Raw genomic sequence first — 20,630 nt, 5'->3', positions numbered from 1 at the left:
TCTCAATAACTGGTTTGCCCTCTAACCTTTCCCTGGTATAAGAGGTTCTTTCAATATTGAGCTATGGTTACTAATAAAGAGCTTAAACTGAAATATCATTAGTTATGCGAGAGGGCCCTTCATCAGTTTAATTTACAAGAGGGGTCATCTTTAACATGGTAAACTCTACACGAGAGGTACAACTTAGAAAACAATAGTATACAGATTGATTGGTTAGACAGACACAAGATTGGATAAAAAGGTAGGTTCTTCAAGAACCTGAACATTTTAATCCCACCTACCAAACTTGAATATTAAATAAGAAGAGAAGAAGAATAAGTTGATTACCTCAAAGAGTACTCAAACTCAAAGTCACTGCTTGTTGATGCCATAACTTGATGTGCTTCTTCGATTCCTTGGAAGAGAGAGGGAAGAAGAAGAAGAAAAAGAAGGAGGAGGTGTGGACGAGTTAGGACTGGCTTAACACGAATTGAAGAAAGAAAAGATGTAGAAGAAGAAGTTGATTACCTCAAAGAGTACTCAAAGTCACTGCTCCTTGCTACTATAACTTGATGCGCTTCTTAGAATCCTTGGAAAACATTGATGGAGCCGAGCCTCGTTGAGGGAGAACAATGAGGGAGAATGCTCCTCTCTTCGAGAACGTTGGGAGGAGGAAGACGAGGCTCGCTGGGAGGAGGAAGAGAACGGAAGGAGAAGATGCTGCGACATTTTTGAAGAAGTTAGGGCACTCGACTAATTTCGCTGGGAGGAGGATTAGGGCAGGAGAGGGAGAAGAGAAAACGGCAAGGGAGGGAGATCCGAGAACTACAGTGGAGATATGAGGACTGCAGCAGAGGGAGAAGAGAGAACGACATGAGAGGGAGAAGTTGCTGCTTTGCGAGGGGGAAGAAAGAGTTGCTACTTTGCGAGGGGGGGAGGGGCTCAGAGAGTTAGGGCATGCGAAAAAATTGAATATTTTGACGCGAGAGGACTTCATTCGCGAAGCGGAGAGAGAGGGCTGAGGTGGAGTTGGTCACGAGGACTACCAACGGGGTCGCGGAAAGTTTTCACGGTAACCTATCGCGGCGAGTATCATTTTCCTTTTCTTAAAGCTAAAATAAAATGAAATAGCTCTTAAATTTAAGATATATAAATATTTAAAAAAAGAAAAGTTCAAAAATTATGAATTCCATGAGAGCTTTAATAGTAAGGAAACAAAATTGTCCTGTTTAACATCAACAAAATTTTAAATTCATTTAAAAAACTATTAAAAAATTCATGAGAACTTTAAAACTATGCTATTAAAAAATTATTATTATATTTAAATTTCAAGACTATCGTGTCTCCCGTTTAACAGTTGGATCGGAGGGATGAGATTTATCTGTGGTGGCATTGGAGGAGATCCCAATCTTCGGATCCCGTCAGCGTTCTCAGTCTTGTACGCGGCTTTGTGGTGATATAAACATTCACCCTTTTCTGCACCTCTGATCGCATGCTTGCGGACGAATTCCTCTCTGACTACGTGCCCTCCCCCCCAGTCCAGCGGAAGAGAGGAAGTGGTTTCCGGACACTTCTTCTGTCCCCGGCTCCGTTGATTCAGGCATAGGACTCTCGATCTTCCTCTTAGGATTGCAGCGTTTTTCGCATTTCGAGGACTGTGACCTGTTTTCGATTGGTTAGGTGTGTTTTGTAGGATTGTTTTGTTGCTCAATCGGAGATTTAGAGCCGTCGACTGATGGTTTTTTTTGGAAAGTGCGCTAAAGATTTTATTATTATTATTATTATTGGGAAATCACTCCACAGAGTTATGGACGCGGAAGGGAATAGAAGAATCCACTTTAATGCATTTCGCCCTGTTAATCAAATCTCATGAGTTTGTATTTTTTTTCTCCTCCAATGTATATTAATTAAAAATTGGATTGAGAATTGAGGTTGTACTCAGATATTGCCCCCACGGGCTGGCGCAGGTGTCATCACGGATAAGCCCGGGGTTGTTCCTAGCGGGTGCGGAATGCCTTGCTGATTGTCTTAGCCCCTGCATGTGCTACTGCTGCTGGTCGAAACCCCTGTGATTTACAACCATCCAGGAAGTGTATGACCACCATGGATGGGTTGCCAATGTGACAGTTTCACCTTTTGCCATAGAGGTTGGATGATATTACCTACGGTCTTTTTAGGATTTAATACAATTAAGTAGCCATGGTGATTGTGTTGATGGTTTATGAGGAACTTTATTGGTCATGTATTACAAAGGAGTTGCTAGACGAAATTATTGAAGTTCGAAAGGAAATGCCATTTTTAAACACACGTTCAATGTTTTTCCATCATATTCCCTACTTGAGAAGGTATCGAGGGATTATTTTGGAGTTAGTAGTTTTATCAGATTCAACAATTTTATACTTTTTTAAGTATAAGATAAAATGTAACTCCTGTTTGCTATTGCAGATAGAAAACAGGAGGTTGAATTGGACATTTCTTTTTCAATAAGTTGCGCCAGTCTAATGGCAATTATACCATACAGAGGAAGCCCAACAGCTTATTTTGGAGTACATCATAGAGTTATATCTAGAAATGCATCTCTGGGAGCTATTGCATTTTACTTTGCAAAAATGGTTTCCATGCCTCAAACTGGGTAAGCATTTTAGTCCATCTTTCTATGGTTTGTTTGATCAAACATCATGATAGTCATCTCTAATGCATTTATTGATGTCTTTTACTAGGTTTCCTATGATTCTTGTGTTTTCATGAAATTCCTAGTTTCAGATTATACTGATTAAGGATGAAACATGCATGCTAGCTTTATTTCATTTTTGTTTCAGCTTGTCATGAATATGTTAATTGCATATATTCTTTCTTGCACCTTGGCCTTTAAAATTCCATTTTAAAGTCCTTTATCTCTTCTTAGTCTTCATCTAGGCATTGATCTCGGTATTTACTTTCATCAAATAATGTTTTCTCTTATCTTCTTGATCCTCCAATTCTTGAATATGGGGATGATGTAGCTTTCTTAGCATACAGCTAACACCAGTAACATTTGTTATTGAACTATTTGTTTTAGTGATTTTGTACAACATTTGTTATTAAATAGAGGATGAATACTGGTAACATTTGCCACTGAATTATTAAGTTGTGTGGATTTTATACAATATGGCCATGGAATTTATTTAATAGAAGATGAATAGTGTCTAGAAAATCGAAATCATTGGGAGACTGAAGTATCATTCTTCATGGTTAACAAAGTTACATTACTCACAACATGGCTTAAAAATTCAGGAAATGGTTATAAACAGTACTAAATAGCATGGGTGGGTCATGGCTAAACCTGACCTAGTCTACTACTAATTTTATTCTACTTGAGTCAGAATTTGTTTCATTCCCAACTTGATCCTAATATTTGTAGAAATAACTTCAATACATTGTTGTTTCTAGGTTACATCTATGCATTTTTGTTTCTTCATATGAAAGCAAACATTCTCAGAGTATTGACAACTTCACTTTATGATTCTCAATTTAATGTATTTTGACATTTGTAACAATTGACAAGATTAAGTCTAGAATTAGGTTGGTCGATTAGTTTGTAAAAGGTATGATATGGCTGCTCCTGATGTGGACACAGTGGACACAAATGGTGACAGGATAAATTGAGTTTTAAAAAGGAAAAAGTGGTGAAACTGGTGGGAAACATGAGCGACATCAAAGTAACCAAGAGTGTAGTTGGTGGCTGGAACTGGAAGCAGCATGAAGTGGAAGTAATTAGGTAGTTATGTTATTGTTAATGTTAGTAGTACTCTTATAAATGTTAGTGGTCAAAGTAGTTATGATGTGTTGTAGAATAGTGAGGTACATGGATACAATAAAGGTTAGCGATGGAGAAGATGTTGTATTATGTGTATGTGTGTGTGTCCATATAGCTTTAATTTGCAATCTTCTTAATTTTCCAATTCCTGTCTCTCACTTAGGAATATCGTATTCTCCTTTCTCTGAGTAAGACACAACTCTCTCTCCCACATTGTCCACATTGTAGCAAAAAATAAAAAGATGATTATGCTCACCCAGGTGCCTCTCACAATCCATCCCTAGATTATGTGAAAAAAGGTAAATCACGAGGTCAACTTATAACCGACCGTCGAATGGCCGGGGGTGGGAGGAGTTTTTTCCCCAAGGGCATGCGCCAGCCTGGAATTGACCCCTTGTCCTATTATAGCAAAGCTGTCACCCTTTAGTCAATTAGGCACCCCGTGGAGACAACTCTCTCTCCCACAATAGGTTGACAAAGAAGCCTATTGACATCATGAATTGTCAATTTTTAGGGATGAGACCACTCCTTCATTGCGATCTGAAATAATCAATTTTTAGGGACATGACTCCCCTTCATCGTGTTCATCTGTACTCTGGGTAACTCATCACCTGATCCTATAGCTCGTGCAACAAATAGAGGGACCAACCTTTGTTACCAAAATTGCATTTAATTTTTCACATATCATGGTTACGTTGTTGTAGAAAGATCCATATAGCTTACCCATCTAGTGAGATAATATTTGGTTGTTGTTGTTGTAACATTCCTAGAACCCTTCCATGGACAACCACCACTTCAACAATCAGAGCTACCCGAATTAACCAATGCAGACTTGGAGCTAGAATGCATGACAATCCTAAACTGTCTTCCAAATGGTTGTACAGATTTCCTTATATATTAGGAAAGGTAGCTGCTGATGTGGATGCAGTGGACACAACTGATGTCAGGACAATACAAAAGGACACAAGGAAAGTGGTGAAACTGGCAGGAATCATCAGCTTCTTCAACAGAACCAAGAAATGCAGATGGCGGCTTGAAATGGCAGCAGCATGATCTAGCAGTTGAGATGTGGAGCAACGGCAGTAATTCGTTAGCACAAAGGGCTAGTGTGTGTGTGTGTGTGTGTTTCAGTCTTCTTAAATTTCCAATTCCTTTCTCTCACTTGTAAAAGATCATGTTCTTTCTTCTCTGAACAAAACACAACTCATTCTTCCATATTCTTTCTTCTCTGAACAAAGCACAACTCATTCTTCCATGATATGCTGGCAGAAGAAACCTGTTGCCGTCCATGGATCACCAATGTCTTTGGGACAAGACCACTCCCTAGTTGCAATTGTTTGTATTTGAATGACCAATCACCCAATAGTACAGCTGAATCCATACCAAAGTGACTGAAGTTGGAAAATAAGGGAGCAAGAATGATTCAAATACCATACAATGAGTCATAGTATTCAGATGTTGAAACTACATATAGAGGTAAGTTCTGCATTACTATTAGGTAATCCCATGATCATGAGTGTGCTACTCATGACTTGGTAGAAACTTTTGAACTCCTACAGAAAACTTTCTTACTGCATGAAAGTAATTCATTTTTAGTGTGTTTAACTAACTAATACAGTAAGAAAACAGAACCCTAATTATGAAAACGATATTTCTGTTAAGCATAATAAGGAAATTGCTTCTATGTTTATGTTATCTTTGAGGTCTGATATTTTTATCTAGTCTTTCTATTAGACAAATTTCTATATTTGCAGTACTAGGAATCACATGGCTTCGTTAAGTCTAATTTTCCTTGCTCAAGTTTCTTCCTCTCCTTGGTTTAGTGCTGTGCCACTTTTAAATAGTAAGCATAATAGGGGAGCACAATTCATCGTCAGAGCTGATGTTGTAAGTGGATTTTGTTTCTCATTGTTTAAATTTGTTTTCTTTGCTGATGGTTTGTTCCATGTTGAATCAACATTTGTAGGATTACTACTCTGTCCTTGGTGTATCAAGAAATGCAAGTACATCGGAAATGAAAAGTGGCAAGTATACTTCACAGAGTCATATCTCTGATTGCTTCTAATGCAACTTTTGTCCCAATCTGCATGCATAGGCTTCTGATGCATGTTTGTTAAGCATTTATATTTTTCTTTGGATCAAGATGTTAATCATTTACTTGAGGATGCAACAAAATGTCTCTTAGTGAGTTACAAAACTTCATTATCCTACAGTTTTCTACACCAACGACCTATTATATAATCAGAGGAAAATCATATTAGCATGAGATCCTACTTACAAACGACCTATTATACCCGTAAGTCTTCTGATGCAGTTGACTCCACTTACAGGTCTGTTACAAAACATACTTGTCTGTTTACTTTCTGAAGTTGTAGGGATTATTATTAATAGCTACTACAAAATGACCTTTGGGGTTGTCTATTAGCATGGCAAATTTCTAGTGCATATTAGCATTGACATTTACCTTCCTGAAGCATTCAGTCATAGAGTGTGAAATCCAAACCGACATATGCAAGTGTAAAGAGCCAGAAAAAAAACTGTCATGTAATTCTAACTATGCTTACAAAAGTGAGTAACGTTTGTAAAATTTTAGAGAATGTAAAGTCATGTTCTTAAAGTTATATGGACGATAAAGAGTAATTACTAAAGTGTGACAGAAGTCTCACAGTATGTGGTTAACTTTACATTAAATTAGTGAAATGCCCATGTGTTGCATGGCAATTTTTATTTTTTCTCATCTGATAATATTATGAAGGTGAAAGGATGAAGAGAACACGCAGATAAGTTTGTATAGCAAACTGCAGAATAATGAAGTTTAACATAGGTTTCAGTTCCATAAACAAATCTTGCATCCTTCTTAAGTAAATTTTCAACGTATATCTCCAATTCTTCATAACTAGAGCTTTCTTAATTTAATTTCATATACAACGAAGTGGAGCTTGGCGCAACGGTAAAGTTGTTGCTTTGTGACCTAAAGGTCACGGGTTCGAATCCTGGAAACAACCTCTTATAAAAGCAAGGTAAGGCCGTGTACAATGGATCCTTCCTCGAGACCCCGGATTGCGGGAGATTCTTGCACTGAAATGTCCTTATACATGTGATTGATCATGGCTTTGATGTTCCTCAGGAATATAAGGAGAAAATTAAGTAATGCAGTTCGAGTTATAAACCCTATTTTAAAAGTTTTTGTTGTTCAAATTTTAACTGTTTTAAATTTGATAAATTATTTTGTTTTTTTAGAAAGGTTGTGAAAGAATTTTTGAGATATCTAGGCCACATTTTTACTATGAATATTCAGAATTCCATGTAAGAGATTATCTTTCACTTTCACTTGATAATATTTAACTCTTTGTTGATAAGTTGTTCTTGGTGTTGCATTACTAAGGGATGCAATATTCCTTATTAATTATTATAGAAAATTCAGCATGACAAAACCTATTTGATTTACTCATCACAACCAAGATGATGTAATAAGGGTGGATTATTGAGGGAGTTGGCCAGCTAAAGCACTTCCACTAGTTTTACTTGAAATTTAAGAAAAATGAATTCTATTGACATTATTCTAATAAAATACTTCCAATTTGAGCTTTCCTACCCATCATTGTATTGACTGCAATATATATGGATATTATGAAGAAAGGAAACATGCATCTTGGTATTAAAGGCAATTACTAATAAAGATGCTGAATAAAGTGTTGTGAAATTAAATGGACTGAAATAATTAAAGAGTTGGAAACAAATCAGAAAGGAAATTAACTTCATTAATTAGGATCAAATTAACTTTATTTATATACTTATGTAATGTGAAAAATATAAACTGTGTAAATATGTCTGCAAAAGCATGACCCTGAAATGCTTGTGATAAATGTCAGCAAGTATGTCTTATCTTTTTTTTCACAAAAATAAATATTTTTGCTTTTATGTAACCATTTGACTACATCTGTTCACTTGATATCTTTTTGCTTGGCAGCTTACCGGAAGCTTGCAAGGAGTTATCATCCTTTTATGGAGTGAGTAGAATAAATAATGTGTTTAAGTCTTCAGATTCACCTTTTATGGATTAATTAGTCTCCAACTTGAAGATTGGTCAAAACTCTGTGTGTTTTAAGTAGCATAATCAAAGATGGTGTAGCTCCACTATGTGGGGAAATGACATGAGTTGAAATGATATGAACATGTTTTCGAGGACTGATTGATTTTATATTTGGACCAATTGAATTGATTAAAGTTGATTTTGTAAAAGGTAGAAGGGGATTAACAAAAAATTTAGTTCGCAAACTTGAATGAGCTGAAAGACATTCAATTGTAGGCATGGGATGTAAATATCATCTATGATTTAATGGATCTTGGCTCTTCTATACATGAAATGAAGTACTGGAAAGTAATACAAAGAGAAGAATATATATAGCAAAGAAATGAGAGAAAAGATATATTGATTATTAATTAGAATTTTGAAGAAAGTACCTTGAGAAAAAGGAACTTAATGATTATCTTACTTTTTTTCTTCTATAGTTTATGATTGGGCAAAGTGGTAGAAAGGGCCAAGCTGAATTGTAATATGCGCTAAATCTCTGTAGAGTCATCTTGCAGTGTAGTTCACCTTTTATATTCAAATTTTATAATAGAGCGCATTATGTTCATTGTTCAAAACCGCCCCCCCCCCCTTTTTTTTTTCCCTTTACCATAAGACCCTCCATTCCCATCCAGTAGGATAAAATTTGATGTTGTTGTTATACCATAATACCCTCTGGTTCTGTTCGAGAGTCGAGACGACAGACGCTTGGGACGTGACATTCTTGTTGACTGCGTGGACCTCCGACGAGACGAGTCTGCAAGCACAAAGCGTTAGTGCCGGTCAAAGGAGTGGTTCCCCGGCGATGACCCTCCGACGCTCAAGTCAGCTCTCCGGTGATGGCAACAAGAAAACAAAGTAGCGAAATAAAAGCAGCAGAGTAACAATAGCTATAGTAGATTGTTCATACCTCCGACGAAACTTGGGGCTCCTTATATAGGACCCCGGGAGCGTGCGAGCACGCTTCTCGATGCGTGCACGTTTTTTAAAGTTTTCCTTGAAAGGACATGCCAGAGAAAGTACCTCTGACGCCATACCTCAATGACCCGAGTATATCTTGACAAGACAGTGGGAAACTTCCGTCGTACGATTCTCTGCCTGATCATGCCGCCGACCATGCTGTCTGTCAGCCACACGGGTTTCGAGGAGGATATCAGTCGATCCTCTTTTGTTTGCTAGTGGGCCGAGCGGATGACCGCTCGGCTACTCCCGTTGTTTGGGCCGAGTGGGGTGGCCGCTCGGCTACCTCCACTGTCTAGGCTTGCTGGGTCGTGTTTCCGCTTTGCTGGCTGTGATTTGATCTTCCAGCCGCTCGGCACATGACCTGCCGGTCGGCGCCTGCTTTGGTGATACTGGGTCTTTGAGCGTCGAAAGTTCGACATGAGATCGAGCTGTGATAACGTTGGACCAGCCATTCCTTAGTCCGATCGACTGAGGGGGGCACCCAGTCGGACGTTAGCCTGGGGACATTGACCGCTTTGACTTTGACCCTCTACGTGACGCTAACATCCTACGGGGCGAGGCCCACCTTATCACCGGATCATCTTCTATTGTACTTATCCGTCCAATCAATCAGTCAGAAACTGATTTTAAAATCCGCTTCCTTAGATAAAAATAAGTTTTTGCCATCTCTAGAAAATAGACATTTATTAGATTTTTTTTTTGGGGGGGTTGGAAATGAGCTCACATGTAAGTTCTCAAGGGAAAATTTTATCACAAGCTTATTCCTAAATTATCCATTTTTGCAGATTTGCCCCAAGCAGGGATTTTCATTTAGGGTAGAAGGAATCGTTTAAACACTGCTTGCATGCAATTATTATTAAATTTTGCATATCCATGCTTCACATAAGGTTTTAAATCAAAATGTTACCATCCAAAATCCACTATTGACCAATGGACCAAAATGAGTTGTTTAGATACCTAATGCATGTGAGTATTTCTTAAATGCATTTTTTTTTATGGAAATCAACTCGCATAAAATTTTGTAAAAAGGTTGTGAACATCTGATTCAGAGGTTTAGATGTCAACTATTTTGTGCAAATCTGCTCCAAACAGATTGATTCACAAATCAACTTCTTTAGACACTTGTTAGATTCAAAATTTACATTTTAGGTGGAAATGAACTTTCAAACAAAATAGTTTTTACAAACTGATTTCAAAGTCAGATGGTTGATCATTGTTTGGGCTAAAATGAGTAGTTCATCCACCATTAGAATGTGAGTAATCCCAAAATGGATGTTTTGGATGAAAATCAACCCAACCAAATTTTCAATAGACTCCGGTAGTCACCTGAGGGTCCGCTCGGAGGGGAATGCTGGAAAGAGAGGTGGTCCTCCCGGCGACCTCTACGTATTCATCGAAGTGCTATCCGACCCTGTGCTCAAGAGGGACAGAACCAACATTCTATACACATGCAAGGTATCGTATGTCGATGCCATCTTGGGGACAACCATGAAGGTTCCCACAGTGGATGGCATAGTGGACATGAAGATTCCAGCAGGAACACAGCCAGGCACAACTCTTGTAATGGCCAACGAAGGTGTTCCTTACCTCGGAAAGCCAAGCAACAGGGGAGATCAATTGGTCAGGGTGCAAGTCGAGATTCCAAAGAGATTAAGTGACGAAGAGAAGAAGCTGATCGACGAGCTTGCCAATCTCAACAAGGCCCAAACGGCAAACAGAACGTGATTATGAACTTAAATCTTCGTTTGTGATGACTGCAAGACAGTTAATCAGATTGGATTTGCTGACCAAATGTTGAAGATTTCTTATAAATTGGGAATTGGAAATAGCAAGAACATTTCTTGCATTAAATTGTGGTGTGGCTTCCTTGATTTCAGATTTCTTATATATCTTTTAAGATATTTGTCTAATATTTGTATATAAAACATGTCATGTGGTTTCATCAATTTTTAATATGCATGTTAAAATATCATATCTGTATTTAATCTTGAAGTATCATCTTTTTATTTCAGTAGTTCTAAGTTAATTTATCATTTTCTTTTATGGTCATACCATGGAAGTCATACATGTGATGTAAATCATGATAGACTTGAGGAATAGACAAAGTTTATTCTAGTAGATCATTTTTAAAATATATTATTTCTTTTTTCAAAAAACACAACTGAAATTATAAAAAAGTAATTACAGTCACAGTTTGCTAATATTATTTTTTTTATAATGTGGAGACAAAAAAATAAAAAATAGTTACAATGTTTTTCTCCATTATTTGGAGAAAAATCAAAATAGTAAATAAATGATCAAATAATAAGAATTTTTTTAATTGAACCAAGGCACCTATTGCTCAATTTTGTTTGTATAATCTAGATTTTCAAATTTCATCCAATTAATTTTGAAAGTGGATGATTTTCCATGTTCAAATTTCATCCTATTAATTTTGAAAGGAGATGATTTTCCTCTTGTAAGACAATTAATTTTGAAAGGAGTGTTTTATCATTGCACCACACTTATAAGGCAACCTGCATTGGCACATGTCCAAAACTACTATATATATATATATGTTATAATTCAACCACAACAATCTCTAATAATGGGAGATATTACATTTTCTATACTAAGATTATAACTAAAGACCATTTTTTATGACCTCAAAAAAAAAAAAAATCAAATACAAATACACATGAAATGCCCACTAAAACCATAATAATATTTATTAGCATTCTCATGCTCTGAAGACAATTCAGATGTGACCATAGAGTTGTGTTATAAAGTGCAATCAAGGGGTTCAAGATTCATTTTACCATCAAAATGCTGCCTCAACCCTCAACAGTTCATGAAAAGAAAAAAAAAAAAGTGGAGGAATATCCTGAGAATTAGCAGTTAAGAGATATATATCTCTTTTCACAACCTCAATCCTGTTTTGGAGCTAGCTTGGAATCTGTAACATGTTCCAACGAGGAGTAATCTTCGATATATTCTACTTCATTCTCTGTGCTTTGATATCCTGCCTCCTCATCATCCAGGCCTTTTTCGCAGGAGAAAGAGCGGTCTTCACCTTCGTCGGTACTCTGCATGTTCTCCTGACTGCTATTGAATGATAACTCGTACACTGCTTGACAATGCGGTTGCGTTCTCATCTGCACTGACCTTAAAAGTGCAGCTCGTCGCAAGTCTGTTGTGTGGCACATGTCATTTGGCGACGAAGGGAACCTGCCTTCAGAATCGGATCCACGTTGGCGTGGATGGGAGCACGCAGGAGCAACAGTGTGGTATGTATTCAACGGGTATTGGACGGCCGTAGTTATGGTAGTAAATGGATTTTGATACCTATGTGGTGAGACTGGACTAGTGGGAGTGCTCATCGCATCAGACTGAGGAATTGTGCTACCCGATGGGTTCTCGCAGTAACGGCAGTCATCCAAGTCTTCAGACATGGGGGAGTACTGTAAGGCAATCTCATCCCTGACCAAAGACGGAAAAAAACGATTAACTTTACTTCCAAAAAATGTCCGAAATGGGAAAAAGAGATAACCTTTTCCTTTTGTTTAAGGCAACTCTAGTAAGATGCACGAGATAAGTGATCTCGCAACAATAACCAAAATTTCCATGACAAATTGAACATTTTAAATTATATCCTATTACTATGCAACTTATCAGATATAGCAATTTTCTTTTGCAAGACAACCTTAGTAAGGCTAACATATCGCGAGATTACTGATTGTCTCATTCAGATTCAAATAACTTTGTTAAATGAGCTAAATTGGACACTGAAAGGGATCACAAAGTTTCAAAAGAGCACAAGACAAAATCATAAAGATATTGCTTCTACCATGGTGATTGAATCCCCTAAACAAGTATCTTACAGGCAAAAAACTTGTTGTCTTTCCATTAAGTAAATTTGTTAGCTTTTTGACATCAACATTTTTCTACTGTATTCTTTATCAAAATTAATCAATCCAGAATATCGCCTGAATAATTTCACCAAGGCCACAATTTGAGCATCAGTCATAAATCCGTTGATATAGTTACGCAAACAATTCCATATTAGATATTATACCAAAGTAAGGTTCTATGGTTTTTCTTCCAAAGTATGACATTCCAGTGTCATGTTAGCTGGAACCAAACTTAACTATGAAATAAAATAAATGTCTTATAAAGGCACCATATGTCAGTGGCCCCAAACAACCAACAATTAGGAGCTTATTATGGAGGAGCCAAATAAAAAATTTGACCTCATTCATGTTTTGAACAAAATTTGAAGCTGAAATCTTCGAAGATGTGCATAAAGTTAGAAACCAGAGGCCAAGCATGCTAATCAAGGTAACAAAGAAGGCATCCCATCCCACACAACATTTCTTTCACAGTGATCATACGACCAAAATTGCAGCTGGTTCCGATTTCACAGGAAGATCAATAATATAACATGAAGCAGTGTTATCAGAAGATTGGCTTCATTCAAACAAAAGTGTGCCTAATCTGGCATTCTGGATCTCATGTCCCTTGTGGAAAATCTCCAAACCAACTTGGTGATTGCACCATCTAAATGTCTTTCAGAGATGTAACTATCTTCCACATGTGAAGGCAATAGTCAGACAATTACCAAGTAACATTTGTGCGTCTCTCAACAATCCATGATGTTGGAAACTAATTGGCCTAAGAAACTATGTATCATTTTGTGATCAACTCTTTAAACTTTGCTTCCAATCATTTGGCATTGGAAATAGGAACTTTAGCTTCTTAAAAGGAAAAAAGAAAGTAAAGGCAAAATATGTCGATAGGACTAGTCATCCAAGGAACATCTCATGTTTGCTGAAAATAAGAAGAGTACCTGAGGTAAGAAACACTTTCAGACCTTGCAGGGGATTCCACAAGATTGTCAGCAGCAAGGGAGTCCCCGACTGATAACCCATTAAGGCTGGAAGCCATTATCTGAAATTTCAAGAAGGTAGGAGTAAGCATGAATAGTTAAATCCTTAATTTGTAATTGAACTAGGAGAGAAATCTTATATAGGACGGTATTAATACAAGAAGAAAATAACTACAACAGTGGGAGAGAAACAAAACAGATTGCTAACTAGTAATCAATATTCTCAATGGAAAAGAATGCTGCTCAGGGAAGATTTTAAGACATTATTTAGTCTTTGCAGATCAAGTACAGTCATCGGGTGGATTTATGTACATTAAAATCAAACCTGCTTCCCCATGATCTGGCATAGGCAATTCGTGATGGTATCCATTACTAATTTTTGGCAGTGTGAACCATACAGTACTTCTTTTGCAATCACAGAAATGCAGGGGCTATCTGCTGAAACTGTGTAACTATGCTTCATTTTTATCTTTTCTTGCAGAAAATACAGTAGGAAACCATGGCAAGAGAGAATTTAGGTTGGCATTCTCTATTCAGGATGATTTCCGAGGATGGTTAATGAAGATCAGGGAGAAATCCAAGCATCGAAAAGCTCACATATTGCACAATCTTTTGGTCATGAAGTGCCTAGTGAGTGGTCGAAAGGCACAAAGGTCAATCGTTTTCCAAATATTCGACATTTCGAAAGAGAAGAAAGCAGAATTCTTGAATCTGACGAAAACAAGACACAAGTAAAGAAAAAGGAAAAGAAGAAGAAGAAATTTTAGGGTTCTACCTCGCTGAGATAACGCTTGTGCAAATGGAAGTTGTCGAGGTAGACCTCGTCGTCGGGGTCTCTCCCCCTCTTGCCCCCGCCCGGCGACGCCGCCGCCGCAGAAGCCGAGCAGGTAGAGCTCGCTGCAGTCGACTCTACAGAGCCGGGCCCGCCATCGGCCGCTCTTTCTTCTCCCATCTCACAATGACTTCTCGGCATCTAGAAAGGGGACGGGCAGAGCGCACTTGGGACGAAAAGGAAAAGAAACGGCTCTATCGATCTCGTCGCCCGGCGAGCAACTGCTGCAAAATCGCATCACTGTCGCTGATCACCTGATTCGCCTCCAACTCCAAGCGTGGTTCTCGCCGGCGATGGGTGGCACTGCCGCAGCCTCACACCGGCCGGGTTGGTTCTCGCATCGCCATCAAATGCAGTCGCTTTTTCTCATTTTACCCCTTCTGCTTCTTATATTTTCCATAAGATACAGAAAAAGATATTTTCAAAAATAATTAAATAATTTTTTTTATCTTAAATAACCATATCATTAAATTGATCTACGAAGATTAAGGGATTAATGTTCTCTTAAAATTCTTTGACTAAGTCGTACGATATCAAACGTTGACGCGTTCGTGTTCAAGGGAAAATCCTTGAGATCTATCGGTTTCTCTCATCGATCCATCGCAGCATCGAACCAAAGCTTCGATCTTTTTTGCTTCAGATTCGAGTTCTTCATCGCCATCTCAAGTTTCTCTACTCGAATTATGAAGAACAGCGCATACTCTGCCCTTCCGATTTCTTCCTCAGTCGAGCTCCAATCCGGATCCCTAAATCAATTACAGCAGCCTCCAAAGAAGGATCTTTTGGAGGAGGAGTTCGCCGACGACCTTCCCCTCATCGGCGCAGGAGATGGTTTCGCCGTCACTGCCGCTGCTGGATCCGGCATTCCCGGTGCTGTCTTCAACCTCACCACCTCGGTGATTGGAGCCGGGATAATGGCTCTCCCGGCCGCCATGAAGGTCCTCGGCCTCCTCCCCGGCTTCCTCTCCATCGTCTTCATGGGCGTCCTATCCGAGATCAGCATTGAGCTCCTCATCCGCTTCGCTGTCCTTCGCAAATCGCCTTCATACGGGGGCATCGTCCTCTCCGCCCTCGGTCGCCCTTTCAAGATCGTGTCCGAGATCTGCATCATCGTCAACAACGCCGGTGTCCTCGTCGTCTATTTGATAATTATTGGGGACGTGATGTCGGGCTCCGCCAAGCACGTCGGCGTCCTCGACCAGTTGTTCGGAAACGTCGATTGGGATCAACGGAAACTGGTCATCCTGGTGGTCCTGCTCGTCTTCTTGGCTCCTCTTTGTGCTTTGGAAAAGATTGATTCGCTTAGCCTCACTTCAGGTGCATCCGTAGCTCTTGCTGTCGTTTTCGTGATTGTGTCGTGCATCATTGCATTGGTTAAGCTCGTTGAAGGCCGGATAACCACTCCGAGGATGTGGCCGGATTTTCGATCAAAAGCTGCAATTTTGGATCTTCTCGTGGTCGTTCCAATCATGACCAATGCGTATGTTTGCCATTTTAATATTCAGCCAATCTACAATGAGCTCAAGGGAAGAACACCAAAGAAAATGTATATGGTCAGTAGGATTACCACCATTTTGTGTGTTGTGGTCTATGCTTCAACTGCCATATCAGGGTATCTGTTATTTGGAGATGATACCGAACCGGATGTGTTGACAAATTTCGATGAGGATCTTGGCATTCAGTTCAGTTCGATCTTAAATTATGTAGTGAGGATTGGATATGTTCTTCATCTAATCCTTGTTTTTCCTGTCATTCATTTTTCACTCAGACAGACAGTAGATTCTCTTGTGTTCACAACATCATCTGCTGGGAGTAGGAAAAGGATGTTTGCTTTGACTGCTGTTCTACTTATCGTTATTTATCTTGGCTCGACTATGATACCAAGTATCTGGGTAGCTTTCAAGTTCACAGGTGCTACAACAGGGATGTCATTGGGGTTTATATTTCCAGCTCTGATTGCATTGAGATTAGATAAACAAGAAAAGAATTTAAAGCTAAGAGAGAAGTACATATCATGGTTGATGTTAGTTTTGGCAGTAATCGCCGGCATTTTAGGACTTGTTGGAAATATCTATAGCCTCCAGAACTCATCTGACTGATTCATGTTTCATGTCAGCTATAGTAACACAAATTTGTAGTGGCAAATTCTTCAGCAACACCACCAAATTGGTAGATAATTTATATGGTTTATGATCAAAGATTAAAACAAAAATTGTTTTTAGCGGAGAAAATATGAGTTTTTGTCTTGTGTCTTCTGCCATACACAGGCTTGATTAGCAGGAGCATAAGACGTTGTTTGCTAAAGAGAAGATATGCACCACCAGATTTGGTAGAGACAGGTACATAAGCAAAATGCATTAGTGTGTATAGATAAGAATCATTTCAAGCATTCCATTCATTGAGGAATAAACATGTTTAGTTGTGCTGATTGAGGTATTTTATTTTCGATTCAGTGTTAACCTTGCTGAGTCTGTCTTGCTCCTAAGATTTATGCATAGAGTTATGTACACCTAACATTTACCTTAATCTCATAACTTTGTGGCTCTTCTTTCCCCTGTTGTTAACATGTGGATGCTATATAACCAATAATTTTGACATCTAAATCAAGAAATTTGTCCAGATACCTTATTACTTTAGATTCTTTGTTGTTTCTTTTTCAGTTATGAACTATGTTGTTTGTGGTAGGTCAGCCAAATCAGCAGAAAAAGTTGGTAGTTTGAGAACCATACGATGATAGATGTTCATTTGTATCTGAAATGGGAAACATCTATATGACATTAACGATAGTTATCATACTTCGAAGTTAATGTTTCTGCATTTAACCTCATATTTGGTTGACTACTTGAATACAACTGTATCTACTTACAAGGTTGAATTAGGATTAGTCTATGGGTTGTTTTGCTCGCTTTAGATTCAAGCGTAAGATATGGGGACACCACTTGAAGTCATTTATCATCAACAAGCTTAAGCATTTGTACGACAAAAAGAGCCAGACCTATCCTTTTCTAGCTTCCTTTTTCTTTTTTTTTTCCTGAGTGTCTCCCGCGAATTTTTTTCTAGTTTCTAGTGATCTGATGAGCCAGACCTATCCTTTTACTGCTATATCAGTCAAGTTCGTCCTTCATTCGCTATTCTTACAAGTTTTTTCAAATGCCACTTTTCATAGAACTGACCATGGTATCAAATCTCCTATGATGAAACATATCGTTCTGCCCAAGGACCTAAATTAAAACAAAGTAGGCACCAAGAAACTTGTTTCATAGATAAACATTCATTTCGGTTTGTACTGAGCGAAATCAACCCCATGGTAGGTGAGAAAGGAAGGTTATTAAGTGTTAAGTGTTAATTGAAATCAGCTAGGTCCATGTTCGATCCTGAATTATTCGACTAGAGCCAAAGTTAGATTGGCATAGTCGGTCATGGCTCAGCACTGAAATGGTTGCATTTGGAGCTGCTCAGAGCTCATCCATCCTTCATGACCATGAGGATGCAATTAGGAAGAAAATAGGTGATCTGTTCATCTTTTGTGAAACCTATGGAGCAGAAGCTACTAGCAACTCCAAAGCAACAAAAAACTAAGTGAAAGCTGGAATTGTTCGTCCATGATTCTCTGAATGTGTATAAGAATCGAAAAGATCAACGAAAAAGACAGTTAATATGATTCTTTACCAGAATAGAGAAAGATAACTTTACCAATGAAGAGCTAGAAATTGGGCAAGGTCATAGTAGCCTTGTCGTTTTCATTAAAGATCTCCATTACTAATGTTGTTCAGCTAGAAAATCTTCCTCGACTAGATACGGTTTAGTCATTTACCTTCGAAACTACCTGATCCCTCTGGACTTGAGATTATCTACTGCTGAACCTTTCTGCATCATTGTTTCAACCTGTTGAACACAGCAATCCATCAGAAGAAATACTGATGTTTGTACTATACATTGATCTTAATTTTTTATTTTTCACTAAACATCCACCCTTAATGCCTTTTGTTCATTTGCTAATGCCTTTTAAGAGGAAGTTAAGAGTGGTATTGTCTTTTCGATTCATTTCAGAGTATGCGTTGAGCTTTGATATCTTTTCGCCATATGTTGAAAGTAGTTCGACCTTTTGTTTTCCTTTCTGTTGTGTGCTCAAAATTCAATTGTCATGACTTTGATGGGAAGTTGACGACTGTTCGTCCACTAGTAACTTAGACAGAGATCTCTGACTACCCAAGGTGCACCATCGAAGCCAACATCCTAAGAGGAGACCTAATGAGGAGGCTGCCTACCCGAAAGGAACCCGCGATAAACTAGCTACTTTGAGTAACAAAGCAAGCTGCTCCTGCATTTCATAGGGAAGCAGTGGAGATGACCAGTTGAACAACTGAAGGATGGAGGGGAGAGCACCCTCATAGTTAAGGTAGAAAGTGTAGTTGAGTCTAGCGAGCAGCCGAAGGTCTTGTAGCGATGTCAAGAGGAGGGGGTGAGTTTGGAGAAGATCGTGTAGCTGTACTAGAGAAACGAGCTCCGTTGGTGACCAGCGAGTAGCGATCCACCGAATTGGAAAACGACCAATTCTTAGCTTTCGTAGCAACTTGAAGAGCTTACAAAGGAGGCAAAGAAAGTCATCCCTGAGTCTTTTGTCGAAGTCCTCCATGCAATGTAACTAAGAAAAAGCTTACCCAGATCGATATAGTTAGGGGTCGATACTTCCAATTTCAATAGTTTTTATGCTTCCATAATCATCATTAAGGTAAGTTATATAGTTCGAAAACGATAAATGAGTTGATTAAACTCTACTTCCACATCGAAATAGATTTCGTGATCTCAATAAGATCACTACTTCGAACACTTCTTCCGCCACCTTATTAGGGGAGAGGTTCTCGACTACAATATGTACATCTACATATAAGGTTTTAGGACCTTATTCATGCATCAAAAATGCTAGGACCAATAGCAAAATTTTTGCTTCTCGTGCTCATGCTTTTGCTGACGATGACAATGAAGATGATGATGATGTTACATAGAATCGCAAGAGGATGTTCGCCTCGACGAGCAAGGCAACCTCCAACTGTGTCTCTTAGGCGATTTGTCTCTCCGCGGCATCTCCATCTTTGACCTATTTAGCATCTCCCACATCACTTGCACATCCTCGTATTGACATGTTTGAACTTCATCATGGAGTTTACTAATCCCGTCGTCTACACAAAATTCAACATTCTAATTTTTTCAGTATATTCCCATGCCAAAATCAACAACAACAATAATAATAACAAAAGTATTTAGCACCTTCCAAAGAGCTTAAATCCTTACCAAACGAAGAACATATTCAACTATTAATTCAACAAATAAATAAATAAAAAAGAACAAAAAAAATTGAGGAATTCTCCTAAATCTTTGACCAAATGAAGTTGAAGCAATGAAATTGGCATCCATTAATAAATAAAAAAACACAAATTTATCCCTTTTTTTTAAAAAAAGGAGAGTTTATCATACACCAATAAGAAATGCTCCACAATCTCAAAAAGCATGAAGTAGTGGAACCAAAAAGAGTGATGGCAATCAAAAGAAGAAAACAACATTCAAATTTAAAAGTATTCATCAAAACAGATCTCAACAAGCAAGAAGCATGGGATTACCGTGCTCCGGTGGCTTGGCCCGGCCGGCGGCTATCGCAATCCATGCCCGCTTCACCGGGCACATGACTTTCTTATTCCACCATGCCATCTTATTGCGATTCAACGTCTTCTTCTTCTGCTTCTTCTTCTCCTTCTCCTTCTTACCACTGCGATTCTCTTCTCTTCTCTTCCTCTGCTTTATTGTCACACCCAATTCAAGCGAATGGCCTCCCCTCCCTTTTCGACGCTCATGTATCAGTGGTGTTTGTTGTATTTATAGGGGCAATTATTAATATTATTAAAAAAAAGAAAAGAAGGTCAAAAATGATACGTTCATAAATTTGGAGGATATTCTAAAATAATGGAAAAAGTAAAAGTCAATGTCATTTCGCATGTGTTCACACTTGCAATGAGATGTCCCGCGTTTTTCATTGATAACTCTTTCTCTTACTATTTATTATTATTTATTATTGTACTTTCCTCATTTTAATTTTCTCCTTAAAAAAAAAGGAAATTTGCATCTAACA

At 38.4% G+C, this 20,630-nt stretch overlaps 4 protein-coding genes across 5 annotated transcripts; 2 read left to right on the top strand and 2 right to left on the bottom strand.

Moving 5' to 3' along the window:
- Nucleotides 1-10,091: 10,091 nt before the first annotated feature.
- Nucleotides 10,092-10,535, top strand: LOC122013721 (chaperone protein dnaJ A7A, chloroplastic-like). The gene has a single exon (XM_042569953.1). The coding sequence runs from the start codon at nt 10,092-10,094 to the stop codon at nt 10,533-10,535; it is 444 nt and encodes a 147-aa protein (XP_042425887.1).
- Nucleotides 10,536-11,493: 958 nt separating this feature from the next.
- LOC122015240 lies at nt 11,494-14,869 on the bottom strand. 2 transcript variants are annotated; one of them, XM_042572021.1, is made up of 3 exons: nt 14,450-14,869; nt 13,660-13,736; nt 11,494-12,269 (listed from the first exon to the last, which is right to left on the bottom strand). In XM_042572021.1, exons 1-3 carry the CDS (start codon nt 14,645-14,647, stop codon nt 11,717-11,719), a joined length of 828 nt encoding a protein of 275 aa, XP_042427955.1. In that variant the 5' UTR covers nt 14,648-14,869; the 3' UTR covers nt 11,494-11,716. The 2 variants fall into 2 exon arrangements, with proteins under 2 accessions (XP_042427955.1, XP_042427954.1); XM_042572020.1 differs by having other exon boundaries at nt 13,636-13,736; nt 14,450-14,866.
- A 123-nt stretch (nt 14,870-14,992) lies between these two features.
- Nucleotides 14,993-17,070, top strand: LOC122015239 (amino acid transporter AVT6E-like). The gene is made up of 2 exons (XM_042572019.1): nt 14,993-16,675; nt 16,774-17,070. Exon 1 carries the CDS (start codon nt 15,190-15,192, stop codon nt 16,603-16,605), a length of 1,416 nt encoding a protein of 471 aa, XP_042427953.1. The 5' UTR covers nt 14,993-15,189; the 3' UTR covers nt 16,606-16,675; nt 16,774-17,070.
- Nucleotides 17,071-19,227: 2,157 nt separating this feature from the next.
- LOC122013720 lies at nt 19,228-20,348 on the bottom strand. Its single transcript, XM_042569952.1, has 2 exons — nt 20,125-20,348; nt 19,228-19,686 (listed from the first exon to the last, which is right to left on the bottom strand). Exons 1-2 carry the CDS (start codon nt 20,210-20,212, stop codon nt 19,505-19,507), a joined length of 270 nt encoding a protein of 89 aa, XP_042425886.1. The 5' UTR covers nt 20,213-20,348; the 3' UTR covers nt 19,228-19,504.
- Nucleotides 20,349-20,630: the final 282 nt, after the last annotated feature.

Source organism: Zingiber officinale, chromosome 8B, assembly GCF_018446385.1.
Source record: "Zingiber officinale cultivar Zhangliang chromosome 8B, Zo_v1.1, whole genome shotgun sequence".
NCBI classification, from domain to species: domain Eukaryota; kingdom Viridiplantae; phylum Streptophyta; class Magnoliopsida; order Zingiberales; family Zingiberaceae; genus Zingiber; species Zingiber officinale.
Note: the sequence above shows the minus strand (reverse complement) of the source record. Positions and strands in the feature narration are given on the sequence as shown.